The sequence below is a fragment of the Chenopodium album genome, chromosome 21 (assembly GCF_948465745.1).
Source record: "Chenopodium album chromosome 21, dcCheAlbu1.1, whole genome shotgun sequence".
NCBI classification, from domain to species: Eukaryota; Viridiplantae; Streptophyta; class Magnoliopsida; order Caryophyllales; family Amaranthaceae; genus Chenopodium; species Chenopodium album.
The window spans coordinates 2571977-2594390 of record NC_137854.1 but is presented as its reverse complement, the minus strand read 5'-3'; the positions used below and the strand labels follow the sequence as shown (position 1 = coordinate 2594390).

At 34.9% G+C, this 22414-nt stretch overlaps 1 protein-coding gene and 3 pseudogenes across 4 annotated transcripts; 1 reads left to right on the top strand and 3 right to left on the bottom strand.

The window, feature by feature from the left end:
- Positions 1-626: 626 nt before the first annotated feature.
- On the top strand, positions 627-1926 carry LOC145602647 (protein PLANT CADMIUM RESISTANCE 7 pseudogene; annotated as a pseudogene). The gene is made up of 3 exons (XR_014104580.1): positions 627-888; positions 987-1199; positions 1850-1926. The product of XR_014104580.1 is annotated as a protein PLANT CADMIUM RESISTANCE 7 pseudogene (transcript).
- A 382-nt stretch (positions 1927-2308) lies between these two features.
- Positions 2309-3084, bottom strand: LOC145601814 (calmodulin-like protein 30 pseudogene; annotated as a pseudogene).
- A 2896-nt stretch (positions 3085-5980) lies between these two features.
- LOC145602645 (protein DETOXIFICATION 49 pseudogene) lies at positions 5981-7628 on the bottom strand (annotated as a pseudogene).
- A 4659-nt stretch (positions 7629-12287) lies between these two features.
- LOC145602134 (uncharacterized) lies at positions 12288-21966 on the bottom strand. Of its 3 annotated transcripts, none has more exons than XM_081658299.1 (8): positions 21824-21966; positions 21688-21736; positions 21438-21575; positions 18712-18927; positions 18135-18174; positions 17949-18046; positions 17706-17759; positions 12288-13020 (listed from the first exon to the last, which is right to left on the bottom strand). In XM_081658299.1, exons 1-7 carry the CDS (start codon positions 21883-21885, stop codon positions 17742-17744), a joined length of 621 nt encoding a protein of 206 aa, XP_081514425.1. In that variant the 5' UTR covers positions 21886-21966; the 3' UTR covers positions 12288-13020; positions 17706-17741. The 3 variants fall into 3 exon arrangements, with proteins under 3 accessions (XP_081514425.1, XP_081514426.1, XP_081514427.1); XM_081658300.1 differs by having other exon boundaries at positions 18802-18927; positions 21824-21963; XM_081658301.1 differs by having other exon boundaries at positions 18805-18927; positions 21824-21958.
- Between the last annotated feature and the right edge of the window lie 448 nt (positions 21967-22414).

The window sequence follows — 22414 nt, the reverse complement described above, 5'->3', positions numbered from 1 at the left end:
TTATTGTTTATTGTATTTTTGTATAAACTAGCTGAATTAATTATATTGATCTATATATGTTTTATTGAATTTGTCACTAGATTTAGCTTCTCTTATAATCTTTCTATATGCAGTATATTCCTTGTTTTCTTCACCCTGTGTCCTGTGACTCTCCGTGTATCAATATTACACGAAGAAGTAATGAGACTTTCGTAGATGTATTCATTTACTTGTTTTGTAAAAAAAATGATACAGAGTACAAACTATGAATAATATAATAGGATGACAGAGTGTGAAGTTGTCAAGATTGCAGCAACACCAAAAAAATGCAAGTATATTTAAGTTGTATAATCTGTAAGCTTAACAGTTAAGACTTAGAAGATCAAAACTTGAATTTCACTAATTTCAAAGCCTTAATCTAAGCGCACACACGTTTACGAGCACACAAAATCTTGCAAACTGCAATGAAAAGGCACAAATTCTAACTTCTAGGCAGTTTCCAGCTCAATTTACCTTGATAAACAATATTCAAACAGAGTACTACATTAGAGTATTATACTACAGAGTAATACTATAGAATTAAAGTATCATATTTCACTATATATATCATGGTATAAATTCATATATAATGCAAAAAATTGATAAATATGTATGCATCATCATTTAATACTAGTGTCACTAAACAAACACAAGGACTACCTTACCCTGCAGTACCGATGAACAATATTGCAGCAGGGCAGCCATATTCATCGCATTACAATGGTTCTTCTGTAGTCGGCCATGGGACGGGTCCATGGTCTACCGGACTATGTCATTGCTGTGATGACCCTGCCAACTGCTTGGTTACAGCCTTTTGTCCTTGCATCACCTTTGGCCAAATCGCCGAGCTTGTTAATCAGGGTGACCCTGGTAAGTAGTATACTTAATTATACCGCGTACTGCTTAATTGATTAGCCAGCCTATTTTCATTCTTCACGTTTTAATCTTTCATGGATTGGTGAATGCAGGTTGTGCAGGAAGTGGAACAATATACGCGTTGCTAATGGGATTCTCGGGTTTAGCATGCTTATATTCATGCTTCTATCGATCAAGGTTAAGAGGGCAATATGGGTTGGAGGAGTCACCTTCTGCTGATTGTTTGGTTCACTTCTGCTGTGAACCTTGTGCACTTTGCCAAGAGTATCGCGAGCTCAAGAACCGTGGTTTTGACATGGGCATAGGTAAAAAAAAAAAAAAAAAAATTTATTTCATTACGCTTTATGTTACAATCTAACGTTACTAATATATTAGCAAGTGTTTTAAGCAAGTCCACCTGCCATGTCGCGATCTCCTTGGACTCAAATTAATCTTATGCTTGAACATTAATGACTTAATCAAGTGTTATCCTTGAATAGTTAAGCTCAAAAGATAAAAGCTAAGAAAACTAGCAAAAACAAATAGCAATTGAAGAAAAAATTAAGTTCAATTCACTTTGAACTGATAAGAACCAACATGATAAAGAATAACCAAGCTATGTGACAAATTAAATGATTTTAGTAAGCTATGATCTGATTCTATGAACGTTGGCTTTTAAATTAAACTACTTCGTATATATTAACCTAAGGTTATAACTAAATTGTGTAACGAGCTAAACGTTAGCTCGCTTTTAAATGAAACTACGAGTATATATTAAGCCTATGGTTATAACTACAATTGTGTAACGCGCTAGCTAACGATTACTGTTTTGTCAGAGCTCTCTAATTCAGTAGTTACTCTGCTATATTCCTTTTTAATTACAGCAGCAATTAGAAATTCAAATGAAGTTTCACATTTTATTTTTATTTAAACATGTCTAATTGAATGATTGTTATATTATTGGAACTTAATGAAGGTTGGGAGGCTAACATGGAGAGGAAGAGGGCAACAGTGGTTACAGTAGCTCCTCCTGTGGGCATTATGATGCGCTAATCGATTAGCAGCCAGATATTTAGTTAAGATTTTGGCTGAATTATCCTGTGAAAATAGCCTTGTTCAACTTAATCAGATCCTTAATATTAGTACATGTATCACTTTTATTTTCGTTGTAATTCACCATCAAATTAAGTTCATATACTAGATGAGTAACTTTTTTTATTTATTCAAAGTATGTGCATGATGATCATCAAGAATATATTCAATGAAACAAAATATATAAATATATTTATATACTCATGTGCTTAAGTATTTATAACAATTATAAAGTATTCATGAACGAATAAAGAAGTGATGACTCCTTTTTTGAAATTTGATATCGTCTTATCATATAGTAGCAAGTAACAAAAAAACTATTACGAGTACTAAATTTGATAACTTGAAAATAAAATGCCAGCTTAAGTTATTATCATACATAGTACGTAACAAAAAATTAAACTAAGTTAATAAACATAATAGTACGTTAAAAAAAACTAAGTAGTAAACTTCAAAGTGGTAGTCATCATGGTGGTAAATTCAGCTAAATTAATCAAGCCATCACCATCATTATCAACCTCCTTAATCATCTTCTTACAAGACTCTAAGCTATACATTTGCCCCATCCTCCTTAACACTTCCATCAACTCCTTAGCACTTATCTTGCCATCACCATCAGAATCGAAAATCCGAAACGCGCTCTCAATATCCTTAGACTTCACCTTATTATTATGCAACTCCATGAACTCTTTGAAGTCGATGAACCCATCTCCATCCTTATCGGCCACTTGGAACGCGTTGGCGGCCTCCACGTCTGAATTGACTGTGATTCCCTTGCCGTTGATGGCCCTTAACATAGCCTTGAATTCCTCCTTAGAGATCTTGCCATCCTTGTTTCTATCATATGTTTCGAAAACTCGCTTCATTTCTTGCATGTTAGCTTGATAGGTTTTGGACTTGTTAATGTTGGATTTTTGTGTAGCAAACTTAGAGTTGCTTATTTGGCTAGTTGTTTTTGTGAGAGAGGATTTTCTTGAGAGATTGATACCATAGCTATTAAGAAAACTCATTTTTGACATGGCTCCTTTTTTTCTTCTTGTTTTTAGATAGTACGTGTGTATGTGACTAGTAATTCGTGTAACGTGGATATTTTTATGTGACTATGGTTATCCGAGCCTAGTTCCCGGCTATATATATATACACAATTCTTGATAGGTACATAACATACATTGGTATGGTTGTATGAGCATATTAGATTTTGGGGCACTACGAGTAATGGATGCCAGCATAAACTAAAAGTTATGCTTATCTTTTAATTCTTTGTAACTATGGAATTTTAAGGAAGTTTCTTGTTCAATCGTTTTGATTTCAAATTAGAAAAGCATGGAATCTTAGGTAGCTTCCTATTCAATCAATTTGCATTCAACTAAGTAAAGCTAAGGAAGAGAATATGAACACTAAGTAGGTCAAAACTTTAACATATTTTCTAAAATAAGTGATTAGACGACATGCAATAAATATTTTCTGGTTGAGATAAACAATTGATGTTGTAAGCATTACATAATTTATGACGCATTTATCTTTGACGAAACCTCTTCCATGCAACTGATGCAAGATCAATAATACCATATCTATAAATGGTGTTATCATTAATATGATAGTGATAACTAAATTAAAAATAGAGGCATCAAACAAGTGAAATGTCGTAGTTAACTTATTGATCATAGAGAACAGATCGATGTAGAATTTAATAAGAAAGTACAATTATAGTAAATGATAAGGATGGACATGTAATATTGTAATGTACGTTGGAGTCTTAGAGATAGAATATAGTAGTAGTACGGAGTAATATGAAAGTTTACGCAGAATGTGAGGCGTGTAACTTTTTTGTGGGTTATCAAATTGGTGCCACTAAAATTAGAATCTAAAAAGGCAAAGCGCGTAAGTCGTAGATGCTTGAGAATGTTGAACAAAACCATTACACATTATATTTAGCTTAGCTTGCTTATTTAAAGCAAATAGATAACTTGTCCAAATAAATCAAGAACTCTTAGCTTATTGAGTATATTTTAATGTAAATAAAGTAACATATTATTATTGATTGATTGATTGGGTTTGTCTAATCAGGAATGGTCTATGTATAATCAGGAATGTGTAAAGTAATTCAACTAGCTCAAAATTATTTCACACTTCAACTAGCTTAAAATTTGGAAAAAAGAAATCCGAATAATTGGAAAATAACTAGTTACCCCCCCCCCCCCCAAAATGCATATACATAATGCTTATAATTATTCTTTTTCCAATTCTCGAATTCTAAAGTAGTTAAGTACTGTGGTGTTATTTTTGCTGATGATAGTATCATTATTATACAAGTTTAAGTTAAAAGGAAAGAGTTTAGTTGTTAAACGGAGCTCATAAAGTCAATGACTCAATATATTGCTCCATACAAGCAATTCCAAAAAGTATTCAATTAATCAGGGGCTAAAAAGGCTTCACCCATCAACTTGAAATGTAAAGAAGTAAGGGCCTGTTCTCTTACGTTGAAATTCAGTTCAGTTCAGCTGAGTTCAGTTCAGTTCAATTCAGTTCAGTTCAGTTCAGTTCAGTTCAGTTCAGCTCAATTCAGTTCAGTTCAGTTCAGTTCAGCTCCTAATTTCCTTCTCTTATAAAATATTCATTTCAGTTCAGTTCAGTTCAGTTCAGCTGAGTTCAGTTCAGTTCAGTTCAGTTCAGTTTAGTTCAGTTCAGCTGAGTTCAGTTCAGTTCAGCTGAGTTCAGTCAATGAGAACAAGCCCTAAATATAAGAACATTTTGCCACATTGATCTTTCATTTATTTATCTCAACCAACTTAAACTAAAATATTATCTTCAGTTTTACAAATAATATTGTTATACATATGCAGTGGCGAACCTAGCAATATTTTCAAGTGGGTTCAAATAAATTAGTGGAGTATATAATAAATCCTAATTAAACTTAAATATGTTTAATTTACTATTTTTGTACATATATTGCACATATATCATATCTATAGTACATATACATATATTAATATTGCACATATAGCATCTGCGCATATAGCACCTGCATATTAATTGACTAGTTTCATTATGTTTGGATATCTTATATTTGTTGACTGAACTCGTAGATTGTTTCTCCAAGAAAAGTAATTTAATTGTCTTATCTTCTTACTTTAATTGAATAATGTAGCAAATTTTTACAAGAGTGAATTGATAAGGGGTCAATTGACCCCATTATCTTAAACATGGCTCCGCCTATGTACATTTGTCTATTATAAATATTTTTAATATAAAGAAAAGTTGATCATCAGTTATAATTCTATGTGCAATATAAAAGGGGTGATACAAACTATTAAGTATAGAATCATTGATGAGCCATAGACTTTTTTAAAAAGATTGGCATAACACAATACACTATGGCACATGTTAATCTATTCGATCATTATGTATTTACTCTTTTTATGTTTTGGTAAGGAAACCACGTTGTATAATATAGTTTGAAAAGATATATTGTCTTGCCTATTACGGGCTTGATAACTAACTGCACAAAAGACTGCGTTAACTACCCTTAAACAATTGGACATCTGCAATGCGGAGCGTTTAGACGATAGAAAACCAGCCTTTTTTTAATCACAAAAAATTGTCCCTTTTATTATAGAACAAATAAAGTTTGGGTGAAGTACATCCATCACTTCATTATTGTCCTCATTTATGAGTAATACATATAAGCCTATAATAGTTGGTGAAATAATGATAATTATGAATCACATTATTGCATTATTATATGATCACTTTTCCATTTTATCTTCTTTGCCTAGCAAGTAAGGAGGGTGTGCATAAACATAGAAAAACTTGACAATTTAGAAAGAAGGTATCACTATTAATCAATATATACATATATCTTTTTTGGTACCCCCTCCCAAAAATTATAAAACTCAAAGAAACCAAAAATGCCGAAACAAGGCACAAGGCCAAAATTATCCAGCTCACAAAAACCTTTTTCTCTTTAACTACTACTAAATTATGTACCCAAAAAAAAAGGGAAAACCAAAAAATATTATTGGACAGTTTCATTTTTAATCATCAATGGCGCTTGAACATCTTCATCATTTTCTTTCTTCAAGAATTGTGATTCAATATCATCATTTTCTTCTTTTTCGTTTGATTCTTCAAAATTGGATCCTCCAGTGAGTTCTTTGGCCCGTTGGGCTTCACAGGCCCAATCAGTTCTTACCAACATGATTGCCATAAAAAGTGAGCAGGCTACCTGGGCTGCAAGCAGGCCTACCCAAAGGCCCAATAGGCCCATCTTCATGAAAAAGCTCAATGCAATAGCAACAGGAAGCCCAACTCCATAAAATGCCCCTAAATTGATATTAGCTCCAAGTTTAGGCCTAGCACTACCCCGGAGCACACCACACATGGTTGTTTGTGGGCAGTTTCCTAGCTCACACAACCCCAAGATCGGCATTGCGGCTGCGGTGAGGGCAATGACTGCCTCATCGGACGTAAATGCCCTTCCCCAAAAGTTCCTCATTGTCACAGAAAAGGCCAAGGCAAGTACACTAGTAAAAATTGCACAACATAATGATATGTTAGAAGACGTCCTTGCCTTATTTGGTTGGCCAGCACCAAGCTCGTTACCAACCCTAGTAGACACCGCGAGGCTAAGAGAAGACGGGAAAATGTAGATAAGTGATGTGGCTTGGATTAGTAGCCCCATGGTGGCAACAGCATCCGCGGCATTAGGCAGTAGACCGGACATAACAATCATGAGTTCGTACCACCACCATTCCAAACATACAGAAATACAATTTGGAATAGCTAAAGAAAGAATAGTAGACCAACCATAGAAACATTCAAAAGACCAACCATGCCAAGTCTTCTTGTGGGTCCCACTAATCATGATATAAACCACCATGACTAATAGTATGTTGAGGTCCATGATCGCCGTGGAAATGGCCACCCCTCGAATTCCGAGGCCTAGGTAGCTAACCATCACATAGTTCACAGGAAAGTGAAATGACAAAGCTACCCCCGCGCTAACCACAAGAGGACGTGTCACCTTTTGTGACCGAAGATAGATTTTTATAGGGTTGATCAAGGCCATGAAGAACAAGTCAGGGAGGCAGTAAGCGAGGTAGGTGGCGGCGACAGAGGTAATAGCCGGGTCTTGACCGAGTAAGACGAGGATAGGCTTAAGGTTGAGCCAAAGAAATGAGATTGGAAGGCAACAAAGGCATAAGATGACAATTGTACGTTGAAGAGTATGACCCATTAGAGTCCATTGTTTGGCACCGTAGGCTTGGGAGGAGATGGCGTCCATGCCCATGGCTAACCCGGAAAGAATCGAGTAGCCGGTGATGTTTGCAAAGCCGATAGCGAGCGCACCACCGGCTAAAGCCTCCTTGCCTAGATGCCCCATGAAGGCCATTGAAATGGCTGATTTTCCATAGGTAAGTAGACTGCTTAAAATCAATGGGAAGGCTATGTTGTAGAGTTGTCTCACCTCAATTACCACCTGTTAATTATACAATAATAATATAACAGTGAGATCATACAATTTTTTGTAATAAATAACATATATGTATGTAATAACATTATGACATAGTACTAACCTCGGAGATTTTGAGCCGGGAAGATTGCGGCGAGTGGTGGTAGGGAAGAAGAGGAGCTTGAGAGGCGTTTTGCTTGTGGTTTTCCATAGGTTGGCTATGGTTAGGAGTGATAGTTTCCAGGGTGCTAAGTGCTTGCTCAAAAACGAACAAATACTAGTTTGAATAAATATGCACTAATATAAAATATGTATGTTGATGTTACGTTGGTGCCTTAAGACTAGTAGTAATAAAGAAAGAGAACTAGCTTCGGTTGATAAGAACGAGCTAATTCTTCCCTTAAAAAAATAGAGTTCCAAAATTATAACGTGATTGTTAATACGTTATGATAATAATAAGATTATAATGTATATGTAGTATTCTGATATTACACCTTAATTAACAGAATCAGCCAACCAGTCTTTCTTATCACGTTCCAAGAAAGATATATACAAAAGTTAAATTCCCAGTATATATATCGTGGTCTTTAGTTCCCCCCTCGCGCTCTCTTACACACACCGACTCTAGGTATACAAATATTTTCACCTTCTACTTGGGGAGATCTCTAGTTGATTTAGTGATAGAGATGAGTAGAGAGTGAAGTAGTATAAGATGGGCTAGTTGTTATATGTCGTAGAGAGGAAAGGGGGGAAAAAGGACGAGTGAAGGGATACTTAAAGAGGAGAAAAGTGGCAATTGGAAAATTGAGACACTAGACACCCTACAATTTCTCATTTTCTTGTCACTATATATAGTGCTAGCTGGTGGACTAGTGGCTGCCTTTTCACAAGAAAGGGACAATTTTGAAAGGTCCTCTCCTTAAACATTTTTCTCCTGAAATTTTAATTTATTTCAATAAAAACATCTCAAGTGTTTGAAATGCTCTTTGTAATTAATTAATTAATTAATTAAATGAAATTATTAAGAGATTGGAAGAGTCCTTAATAGTTACATACTTACATGGGGAGAGTGTTTATATGATTTAAGTTTTTTGACCCAAACCATGTTTATTCTCAATTGAGTTCTAATTTAGTTAACAACTTTTCTAATAGGGTGATTATGTGTACGTAGTGTTAAGGCTTAGCTGATTCCTTGATGTCTGATCGATGAACAAGTTTTTTTAAACAACTAATTGCACTATACTAAGGACTCAATAATGAAATGAATTCGATGTTTAAAAAAGATTAGGAATTTAGTTATTTACTCAGTACTAAAGTCTAATTTAAGATATATAGCTAGGCAGGCATTAGCTGGATTGAAACTCATGTTAAAATGTTCGTTGGCAACGTGATATTTAGGTGCTATAGTACGTTATTGATGTCATTTGATGATCAAGTTGAGTAGCAGAAATTAGTGTAGCAAATCGATCAACTTGAGCAGCTAATTTTAGACATTGTATTGTTGCTTTCTACTCGATTCTCCATGTTAAAAAATTAGTCCACTCAAATTTATTAGTATTGTGTATTGCACAAATTTATATGGCTAGTCGTTTTCATTGCACTGAAAGTGAGATGTAACTATTACAGTATGGACTAAAAGGTAATGTCACAATCTGTACCCCCTTGGGGAGGTATGTATTACAGACTACAGTGTTCTAATCGCGTTCCTGGATGTCATCAAGGGAGTCGAGACTGTGTAAATCAATGCAGGATGTAACACTAACACAGTAGCAGTGTAAGGGAGAATGAAAGGAGTTACATATATATAGTTTAGGTGACAACGAGCTGAGGCGTAAAATGGCAGGTTTCAGAAACATTAGTATGTCTCCATGGTTACTTGGAGGCAGGAGCTATATGGTTACATTGATTGTGGGAGTTCTCTTCTAATTTTCTCTTGTTTCCATAATCTTTTACATGTTCCCTAATTTCGATATATTATGCTCCATTCGTACAAAAATGTACCATTCACAACAAAAAGAAATTGCGTTTGTTTGGTGTGCTAGTTTTAGGCAAGTTCAAGTGTCTGAGGTTATGCCAAACTCAGCTATTCATTTCCATTACATATAGTAATTTTACAACCATAGTCTATACATACAGCTCACATCAAACAACTTTAATTGGAAAGTTGGAGCTATTTGATGAAATACTCAAAGTATATGGACAACCATTAACTTCGTAATAAGCAAGCAATAATGCAAAAGAAAGTTTGCCGTATGAATATAAATTTAGCTAATTTTGGTTTTGCTTCTATAATCAGTAAAATGAGTAGGCCAACTAACATAGAGAAAATCGTCTTCTTAATTAGTTCATAGGTTCTTTTAGTGCAATCGTTTAACAGAGCAACATATGTTTGTGGACTAGTCTACATGATGGAACTAATAATACAATAGGTTTATGATTAATTGATTTGGTCTGAATCTTTTATTAATCAGGCCCCTAAAGGCTAAGGCCGAATACTAAGAGCGAGCAATTGCTATGGAGCCTCAACGTCTCCTAATAAGTTCTAAAACTTAGCAGGCTCCTCTCATTTATTCGTACAAATTAGTTGTACCACTAGGCAAGACAACTCCCTAGTATTTAGTTTAAATTAATGCCTACACATAATTTCTACGCAAATCGCGTAAGATGAGCTTGAAGAACGTATCTAATTTAAGTTGGTGAACTTTATATATAATTCATACATACATGTCATTTACAAATAAAGGCTTGGTGTATTTACCAACACATAATTCCTCAGACTCATCAAGACTTATGTCTCATGAAAAGATAATCTCTCTCTTTATGCCCTTTTTTCAATATTGAATTTGAGAGGAAGGGTACTTAACAGCAAGGAACATGCATAAAGAAGCATTCCATCGTTGTCATAATATAGTACTGTAGTATGATCATACTTCCTAAGTAATTCTATTGACACAATTTTAAAGTACTAATATAAACACAAATTGGTAGTATTATTCCATTTCCACTAACCATTCTAACGTGTGGGACTTGATCGAGTTACTATCAATATGTGTCTGATTATCCAGAATATAAATTTTGGTAATGTAAACTACCCCTCTATATCTATGTATTCTTCTTACTCTGACTTTTTACTTTCTCAACATTTCAATTAAATTAAATAGAGACAAAGAGAGTAATTCGAAGTATAATAATTGATACTCAGGCCCGAGTAAAAACCTATCCATACCGCCCTATTTAAGAATGAATCCCTAGCTACCCAAAGTAGAGATGGAAGCAACAGCCAGGTCCGCCACTGATACATGCCATGAATCCCATGATCCTAGCTCTGTCCGTCACATATAGTTAGCTCTATTTAGGGTACCTCTCTCTCTCTCTCTCTCTCTCTCGCTCATGATCCTAGCCCTAGCTCTGTCCGTCACATATAGTTAGCTCATGATCCTAGCCCTAGCCCTCTCTCTCTCTCTCTCTCTCTCTCTCTCTCTCTCTCTCTCTTTTTGGTTAAGTTACTGTTGCCGATCAATTATAGAGCACCACACAAGGAATTTTTTTTTTCTCGTGCAGTGCAGTTACATACAACGGAGTATGTACAAGGTAATAAGGTATAACACATAACGATTAATAGTTTATGATAAATCGGGATCACCAATAACGTGGCGGTGTTCATCTAGGTACGTGTATTACCAGGTCTAGCAGCCCATAAGAAAGATTGATGTGTACTACAAAATTCCCTTTCGCTACGTGCATGCCAGCAGAATTATCTGATGGCTAAGTCAGTACTACACGGTTGCACATTTGAACTTTCAAAGCCTTAAAAACAACTTATCAACTATCCTTCATTAATTATAAAACCTTAAAACAACTTAAATACATTAGATTATAGCTAAATCAATGATAAACTATTACGGAGTATTAATGATAAAGGGTCAGAACCACCACTAAGGAGACATTTCATGCCAAAATTATTAACGACGTGCATTACAGCATGCACATATACAAGTCAGCGTATAGATATTATTATTATAACAGCTAACAAGGTTAGCTTATAGCCTAGTTATAACAAACACGTAATCATTACTATTTGACTTTTTTTCATGTGTACTATTTAGTTGTGATATTTTTTACATCAACAATTTATTAATGATTGTTTGTTTAATTATGCATAGTGTGCTGGGTGTGACAGCTTGCATGATGCCAAGTGAACTTTTTATCCACAAATTATACATGGTGATTCAACCAATATAATATCAATCAATAAACCACAACCATTGATGTCAAATATTTTATTTGGTTTGGATCAAATCTCGTCCACATCACCTACCCTTGTGGCTCTTTCTCACAAGTAATTCTGCCCGTAATCATCATAGTATCAAACCCTCCCCAGAATTTACGGAGTAAAATTTTACCACCACATACTGCAAAGAAACCTGGTCCAACTCTTTGATATTAGTGGTATACTGGTATTACTATTAACATAATACATAAGTTAGAGGCATATTGGACAGCAGAATTAGTCCAACTACTGTCGTTTATTTTTGTCCAACAATGCTATAGTACTAGCTACATGCCTACCTCCAAACAATAATGAAGCTCCCAATTAAAATGACTGAAATTTAAGTAGAAAATATAGGTGGTTCACACTATAAATTTGTTTTGAGGATACAAATTTATAGTGTGAACTGTGAAGCCCTGTGAACCACCTATATTTTCTACTTAAACAAATTAACCCCATAATAAATCCGTTGACAAATATAAGCTTCGAAGTCCAAGGCAAGAGATAAAATATAATGGGAAAATTTGTCAATACTATAAACATGAATGAAGAAACTTATAAGCTACTGTAAAAAATCCTTTTACTTTCAGACTTAGTGCATCGGAGAAAAAAAATATATATATATTATGGTAAAAAAAAAATTATTACTTTAATGTGCACAAAAAAGACATGGAAATCTTATCTAATGGCATCCAAAAATAGAATACTGTCAGCATGCATGCTAAAGTGATGAACAAAACATCAATCGTGGATAGCCAACAAAAACATAAATATTCAGAAAATATCGTCACCCATGACATAGATCTGATACTTATTTAATTGTGGATTCTCAACAATTATCCGGAGCAGTTCTTTTTCTGAAGGTTCCTAAATCCTGCTAGATTACAGGAAACTAGACATGAGTCTGACCAGCCGCCATAATGCATATTCTACTCTTCTAAACATGTTTATAGATAATGCAACCATACTACTCCGTAAATACTAAATACTTTATCCTAAAGCTCTTCCTCCCCCCCCCCCCCTCTATTTTTTTTCTCTTGTGTCTCTTTCTTTCTCTCTCCTCCAATGAGTGTGTGCTACACGTTGGATTAGGGAGATATATCTCGCATGTTTACTCAAAAGCTTATAAATTTAGCTGCTGACCTGTTTGGCTGAACAATAATAAATCTGCTGACTTGTTTGGCTGAACAATTATAATAGCAATCACGAAAGAGCCCAGTCAAATCCGACATTCAAGTATATGCACAATTACAGCTGAAACAACAGCTATTTTGCCCCTTTACATGCAAATTTGATCTGCTCCTTGCTTTCTGCTAGGGATCACAAAATCCACCTGCAAAAGAAATTATAATTAGTTCAGTAAGCTTAAAAGAAAACTCATCTCATTTTAAGGGGCAAACCAAGCGATCTGTCAATCATCAAGTTAGCATATACACAGGCAAAATGTACATAAAGGAAACTAGTCATATGTTACCCTACCAATTAGGTACACAAAAATGCATACATTACTAGCACGATAAAATTTATATACAGTATCGTAATTCATACCCCATTTGTTTCTAAACATTTGTTTTTTTTTTTTTGGTTTTCAAGATCTAACTAACTTTGACTTTTTTTTTTTTTTTTTGACGAGCTTTGACTTTAATTTTTCTATCATATTACATCAACGAAAATTGTAAAAATTATACTACAATCAAATTAAATTGCAAATGCAACTTTCAAAAAAATTTCATAAAGAAAAGACAAATATTTAAGATGCAAGGTCCATTGCCACAAAGTCCACAATAGCATACACTATCTCAAATTCTCAACCAAGCATATAAGGCTATAAGCACTCCCAGTAATACAACACCCTCCGTACCAACACAAGCCTCTAAGAGGAAATAATTTGAATTGTCACTAATTAGCTTAAATTTTCAGCTTAACTATCATACACCTTCCAATTTACAAACTTGCTATTACACAAATTTTGAATTAAAATTAACAAGAGAATAAGTAAATTTCAAGTTCACACAATGAATACACTTTAGTTTTGATAATACAGAAAAGTTAAAAACATCAGTTGATAGAGCATGATTGATAACAGTCATAACACAGAAAATACACTTGAAGGTAGGGAAAAAAAAAAAAACCCTAACTAATTCTTAAATGTCTTCTTGCTGACGATGTACTTACATCAAATACCCTGTCAAGAAAGAGAAAGACAGCAAGATTCGTTCTACTAGAGAACGTTGCTTGCATGGACAAATATCATCTCCTTCAAATTAGATAAGTACAAAGAAGACCAATTGAAACTCGCCCCCTTTTCTAATAAACACAATATTATATTCGTTGTCGGAATCAAAAAGTTAATAACAATAAAATTAATGATTCCTGTAGTGGATGTGTCTAGGTTGATCCTAGCAGCCCGCTCTCATCCAAAAACATAATGTATAGATTGATAATTAAAAATAATAGAAGCTTCACTACAGTATTATCCCCATAAATTATTAGTTTGCCTGGTAGTATATTTTAAACTTCGTCAAATACTTAAATATTCAGGAGCACACTTTAAATATACATGTTAAATTCTAAGTCAGCCTAATTATAAAACGTACAATGAAACACGTAGATTCGGCATTTTTAATTCCTAGGATGCAATAAATCACAACGGCAGTACAAGCATTGAGCATAAAATAGAGGCACAAATGTCAACGAAGCCAATTTGTCGAAGGCTCAAAGCTTAACAGAGTCAAATGCTCCTATCTTCTTTTCTTTTTATTTTTCCCCTATCCTTTGGCTAGGTAAAAGTCAAGGGTTGCAAATATGTGATCCACGATAGCAGAGGGATAGACTTAGTAACATAATTACAGGTAAAATTGTTTGTGTGCTCCACTTAGCTAAAAATAAAAGAGATGTTTACGCCAACTCACTACAAAACATAAATAGCATCATAGCATGCACGTCCCTTAATCAGTTACTTCGAGCGACTATATAGCTGTAGAACTATATGCTAGCAGCCTAACAAGAACCTAGAAAGACTATGAGCTAGGTCATTTATTGATATTATACTCAATATCCTTGCACTATAATTAGGCAAATGGTACCACTCAGCAGAAGACATGCTCCAAATTTAAACACAAAGGAGTGCTTTCAGCCTTTTCATGTTTTCAAACCTTAATAAAATTTAAGATAACAGATTTACATGTTCATGACAAAGCACTACTGCCACATCATAAATAGCATCAGCATTATTAATACAGTAATCCCTTTCTTGTAAGCATGTTGAGTGACCAAACCTATTCCACAACAAATGAAATACATAATCTTTAGCTACCTAAATGGGAGGCTGGAGTAAATTCAAATCATTTTGTTAATATGAGCCATAACCCACTAATCAAACCCATTTAACTATAATAACTCACTTTTACAGGTCAGAATCTATTATGTCGAAATAGTTTCATATTATGCCAACTTAATGACTAATTAATTCATCAAAAATTTACAGAAGTTACATCAGGTTTTGCCAAATATGTATTGGAACATACAAATATGCCATAAACATGTTTGGGCCCTATATAGTTCACCTTAATTCTATATTATTAATTTTTTTATAAGTTGTAATTATCCCAAAATTGTTCCAAAGTTATCTCTATGATTCGAGTATAAATCAAAACAAAAATGAGAGAAAATTGTACTTCGTATTAGCACCCTCAAGAATTTTAACAATTGACTTGTTATAAATTTCAGCAATACGAATTGAAATTCTGATAGAGTACTAGTAGGGTAGCATACTAGCATTTGCCAGTATAACTATTTTTACCCTCGTAAAAAGAGAAAAGCGAGCATAATTCTTTTATACTGTTTATGTCAACAAAATTGTGTACAAATTAAAGTATATAACTTTTAGAAATTTCTACATATATATTATATATTGTGTATATAAAGATAATTTTATATTGTATTGGAAAAATAAGGAACATGTACAAAATATAGAAACGGAGGGAGTATATACTGTGTGCGACGGATATGTTTCAAAGTGCCAATGTGATATAACCTTATCTTATTTTATTTTATCTAATTTGAACAAGCAATAAGTTCAGGTGGGCTAAACAAGGCCTAACTAAACACTAACAGTAGACAGAGCATTGAATTATATATGTCAATCACGTAGACATGTTTAAGTTTTTAACTAAATGGGTTCAAAAACTTCAACACCAAGCCCATTATTCATGTCAGATAGTTGCCATGTTGCCACGTATGAGGTTGGGCAGAAATTTTCCAGAAAAATCAATTCACCCAATTTCCTTGTTTGGTCAGTTAAGGGGTATAAATAATTTCTCGAGTTAAATTGTTTTCAAGATGGCAGAAATTAGTTTCCTAGGTGGAAGTTGACACAAACAGACACAACCATAAATTAATTTAATAAAGCATAAATGAGTCAGGTCTTCAACATGGAGGACTGATATAGCCACTATTCAGTCAGTTAAAGAGGTTTATGTTACAGAATATCTTATTAATGGAGCAGACTCAGAATTGCTGAACTTGTACACCAAGTAGGATGTGCAGAAGTTTAGACATAGTTTGGACATAATTGAGTGCAGATGAATAAGCTTCAAGTGAATTAAGAATCATAAACCTTTAGACTACAAGAATTTTAAATTTCTCTCCTTAACATGAGTGAATTAAGCAGAATAAATATCCCCAGCAATAAGAAAATATTTTTTCCCTTTCGATTCCCTTGCCTTTTCACCCAAAACTCCCACTCCATATTGGGATGTCCTAGGAATTCTACTTACCTAAAACAATAACAAGAAGAAGAAAAACAACTTTGGGGACTGCGCACAAACAGCTAAACATTGAATAATCCAGCCTTAAAAAATCTTCAATCATTAGTTGTAAACATATTGAATCCACCTACGTTCATCTGATTTAGCCGATTTGCCACATTAAAGACATTCCGCATATTTTAATTAGATGTAATAACTTAATCCTGCCCTTAAATCCTGAAATTTATCAATATTAAATCAGCTCCTAACATGTATATTGCTAAAAGCACACAACTGATTATCCTGGATGGAAAATCAAGTACTATTAGGTAAGAAGATAAATCTCATTAGAAATAAATTAATTGAAAATATATGGACCCAAAGTCCACCAAAATTCAAGGAAAGTGGGGGGGGGGGGGGGGGGGGGGGGGGGGGGGGGGTTGGTTCCAATCTCACAATACATTAAAAAGGGCAAGCTGGGAACCACCCTATGAGCCTAAAGTGACACTAAATGCACCTCTCAATTCAATAAATATGCCAAAGAAAAATGAGGACCTCTAATCACCAAAGCCCTCACTGAACTCCCATAATAGCAAAGAAAGCAGCGTAGCACTGATTATTCCCCTTGAGCCTTCCAAATATCATATGTAAATAACCCAGAATAGTAAATAGGACACCTCAATGAACATTGAACGCTAACCAAGCTGAACAGTCTGCTACCAATAAATCGCCACGTGACAATTACCAAAACAAATGTTGTCTCCTTACTAGCAAGAAAAAACCATGCTCACATTAGGAGATTAGTGACTCTTTAAATCTCTGAGCTAGCAAATAATCACAGCATTCACAAGTACTATATTTCTCCAGATTTCTGACCCAAGCAAAAGCGTTCCCCTGCTATTGTCCTTCCAGATGTTAGTAAAAATAGGGGGAGATTATGAATTTGGAGCATTTTGTATCTTGTAAGTAGCTACAGATGAACAAGTAAACGACCCCAAGGAATCAGCCAACCACACCTTAAACATACTCCATAAAATTTAGGAACAAAAGCTGAATACCATTTTGAAGAATGTACTAAGAATTAGTAGCTTTTTCATATACTTTAGCAGCAGCCTAACTTGACTAGAGAATGATGGGTGAAAATATTGACATATTTCATCTGTGGTTAATAACTCAATACTCTTGTCAACTATGAACACTAATCAATGCAGTGTACATCCAATGCATGCACAAGAGAACAGATTTGCACATCTAAGAGAGTAAAAAACACCTGAATGATCCAATGCATTGATGAGCTGCCTTATTGTCACAATATCTCGGATACCTAAGCAGGAAAAATTAAATAATTATAGCATCTATAAGATAAAGATTGCAATAAAAGTGATTTAAATCCATCACAGAATCAGTAAATCTTATGTAAATTAATACAGCATTAGGAAAATAATCGTCATCCAATTCTTACATCATACTGATTTGCGTTTTCCTCTATAGAAAGAAGGAAAAATGAACTAACCTGTATGGGCATCTCAGCAATGATAAGATTACTGGCTTCTTCAATGCTCTTAAGAGTCACTACTTCACCCCCGACAACCATGTTAATCACAATCCCATCTGCAGCCAATTACACAGTACAAAAGATAAAGCATGGTGGTTAATAACAATATAACATGATAATCACGTAAAAGTAAGTATAAAGCACCTGAAGCTAAACAAGCTGCCATCCGCCTCATATATATTTCCTGCAATCAAGAATTAAGCCAGCATAATTATTTGCCAAAATAATGAAAATAAGGCAGGCATACATACTCCACAAATACTGTAAAGGCTGATGTTTTTATCACAAGATCAAAACATAATAAATACACAGGCTAACAAGAATACTATAGCCAGAACTCAATATACACTTCTATTTCAGAGACCAACAGATGCAGATTGTAGAAAGGATGACGTGATAATGGGGCCAGCGTAATCCACCTAAGTTCATTAACTGCCAAGGGAGTTGGGTATAGGGGATTAGAACATAAAGAACCTAAGCTATGACCATTCAAGAAGTGAAATAAGTTAAACCAGTGTTAAAATACTAAGCAAAAGTGATTAGAGAATGTAATTCAATGTACAGATGTCACTAAAATCAAGATATAATCACAATTTGAATAAAAAAGCTTTTTCCCAGTCCAAATCAAGTTTCTGACCGATTGGGTAAGGTTGTATTAAGCTTAAAGCATAAGAACAAAATAATGCAGACTGCTTCAAATTTCATAAAAACAACATATCACCTTTTTTACTGGCAACTCATAATTTATGAGGATGCGAGCAGGAAGAGGAGATTCGCTAGACACGATAGGAAGACAAGCATCAGTCACAACTACCATATGAGACTTGAGCCCTTCTTCCTCATCTTCACCCCCAACAGCACTTTGGTTCCACTTGACGACTGCATGACGGAAATTCTCAAGTATTTGTGCACGATCTGATTCAGCAAGATCACTATACTGCCAATAGTAATAAATTAAATTCCATAAGTGGTTGCACTGAAAATCCGAAATCTTCTCCACATGCCCCCAAAAAAATGCTATGAAACTGAACAGAAAAATGCCAACAATAAAATGACAATTGTCTAAGCTAAAGGAGATGCCTCTTCAATCCTCGCGGCTAGTGGCACAGTTTTTAAAACTGAGATGTAGAGTTACAATAGCTTACCGTCATAGGGTAAATGTATTACAAAATTGGTGAAACTGCACGAGGCTCTTAAAAGTTACATCTTTGTTCATGACAAGATGGAGTAATATATGATCTGTAATTCCAGAACGAATGAGGAATTTCTAATGATCCCTGGAATGATAAGCTTTGTTCTACTCTTCTAACTTGGTTTTCCTAACTTTTAGTCCGCCAGCTCTTGGTGAAACTGGCAGAGTAATATACATGGTAAATGATAAGCTTTGTTTTACCCTTTACACTTGATCTTCAAAGCAGAGTTTATAAGCCGGTACACTAATTTGGTCTTCCTAGGGACAGACTATGGACATCCATGTAGGCATATAACTTGGATACTTCGACAAGTTGGCTATGGGATAATTTCATACAGCAACTTCTGCAATCATTTCCTCAAAGCTATGATGCAAAGAATTAGTAGGAATCACGTCACAAACTTTACTAGGTAGTAGGTACACTAGGGGTTAGATTGACAAAGCAATTGGAAATACAAGACGGAAATCCATATGGCCAGGCCCACAAAATGCCACAAGGATGCTATAAAAAAAAACATGTAACAGATTCCTTAATCCTTGATTGATACATGGCAAATTGGCAATCCCAATAAGCCACACAAATCAGCCACATTTGAAAGAAAACAACAAAATAAATACATAGTAATATAATCAAGGCATACCTCAGCACAGCACATAGTTCCCTTTCCTAGGAAGATTGGCCCAACAATCCAGCCCACAAATCCACAATACATAAGAAAGCAGAAATGTACGAGGGAACTTGTCCAATCTATACTACAGCATTTTAAAACATTTCTAGGAAAGTACATATGCAGCCCAACAATCCACCCACAGATCCACAATACATAACAAAGCAGAAATATACGAGGAAACTTGTCCAATCTATACTAAAGCATTTAAAAACATTTCTAATCAATTTCATATGTTACATGGTGGCATGGCACTCTACTAAATTCAGTGAGTTTCACAAATTAGAAACATGATCTGTACAATACTCAAACCCATGACCTCAAATTCTCAACAATAAATACATATCCGATAAGGTAGGTCATTTGTTTTCTTTGATTTTCTTGTAATACTAAACATAATGAGCAAAAAAACGAGCGAGCGACAGAAAGCCAGTAAAGAGACAGCTACAAGCCTTAAAATGTTTTGTTAAAAGGTCAGGTTCGCAGAAGCTTCAAACCTGCCATCTAGGAATTGCAAAAGCGGTCCTAAGGCTTACTAAGTTGATAAATTGACACCAGAAGCACGAGATGAGGAGCAGCAACTTTGGCATATTCAAAATGAGAAATGCTTCTTCTTATACTATTTACTATGAATGATCATTGTTATGAAGTTCATTTTGCTCAAGCAAGTCGTTATTGGCTGGAACTCTGGAATGCCATGAACTGACTAAGTTACTGGTAATTAATACATAATTGTACAACATCAATATTTCCACTAAATAGCTTATCATTCCAAGGATCATTAGGCATACTTCATTCATTACAGAATCACAAATCATATATCAATCCATCCTGTGATGATTTTTCAAAGGGGAAAAAAATAGTACCTTACCATAATATCATTTTTTTATTGTTATGTCATCCCCATCTCCCCTACATCACCAAAATTAAGTGGAATAAATGAAGAAAACAAAGTGTCATTTACATGCAATTACAACTTTTTAACAAGGGAAAGAGTGCTGATTTTTTATTTTTGCTATGAAAGTTCAACAAAACAAGAACCTACTAATGATCATCCTATCCAGCACGAAGATAACAAACCCCTTTAAAGACCCCCTCCCCCCCCCCCCCCCCCCCCCCTCCCCTAGCCCTACCTACTCATGCTCTTAGCTGGACCAGCAGTCAAGAATGCGGTCCAGCGGAATACAAAAGTCACTTGTATGGACTGTATTAAGTCCTTCGCCACTACCATAGCTGGCAGAAATAGCTTAAAGGAAGAGCACGTCTGAGGGTTCAAGTCCCCTCCAACCCCTGGCTTCGCTGCTTAGTGGCAAGTAATGGAGTAGGCTGTAGGCGGCGAGTAAAGTGCATGAGCTTTAGAGTTAAAGAGAGGCAATGTCATTAAAGTGGAATTTATAGGCTAAACTACAAAATCTAATATGCCATCGCAAAAAAAAAAAAAAAAAATCCAGCCATCAAAACCTAATCCTAAATTTTATCATAATTGCATCCTAAACATAATTTTCCTATCAATAAACAGAAACATAATCATACTAAACAAAAAAAATCAAGAAAATTAAGAAACAAAATAAGGATTAGAAGTGGTACCAGTGAGGAGAGAGAAATGTAAGGAAGAGATGAGACAGTTGAACAAACAGCATCAAGCTCATCACGAGAGCTACAACACACAACCATAGGAAGCCCCGATCTTCTTCCTACTACTCCAAGCAAATCAACCAATGTCTCCTGCAAATTGCATGTATAAATCAACCACAAATTCCAGAATTTCAGAGATTAAGAACAAATCAATCGAAATTAGGGTTTCGTAATGTAAAATTGGGGAAGAGATAGCAAATACCATTTTGAAAGGGAGGCGATCGACGGCGAGGTAGAAGTGGCGAGGTTGCCTGCAAAAAGGGAGAATTCCGGAGTTTCCATTAAAGTAGAAGTGAAAATTAATTGGAAAAATTTGAGAGATTGGTGAATTTACGTACCCGATTGAATATGACGGCGGTTGCGACGGTGACGAAGGGGTTTCTCCGGTGTCAGTCGCCATTTGCGAACTTTGATTGCCGGAAAATCGGTCTTCTAAGGAGCTTAGTCTTCAACTACGAAATTAGTAGACTGATTTGCAAAAATGAGTCGTTAATGAGTGGGTCGGTGGAGCCGTGGGGGTCAATACTCATTAGTGGGCGAGCTTAAAATGGATCGCTTCGTAAAGGGTTACTCAGTAAAATTTAAGGCTCCGTTTGTTTTAACGGAAAATAACTTTTTAGAAGAATGATTCTCCGTGATAAATAAGTTTTAAGGGAAAATGCAATTATGAAAATAGTTTTTCTTTGTTTGTTTTATTTCCTAACAAAATAAAATGAAGGGGGAAATATGATTTTCTCATATTATATGATGATGAGAAAATCATATTATATGATGATTCCGTTGAAACAAATGGAGAAAGGTCTTAATTTTAAATAACAACCCCCTTCTTATAAGTCCTATAATCATCTTATATGAATTAACATGTTTTCAGTCCAGTTGGTCTCACCGTGTAGCTGCTTGTAAAAAGGTTTAGTAACCTTTTACTCCCT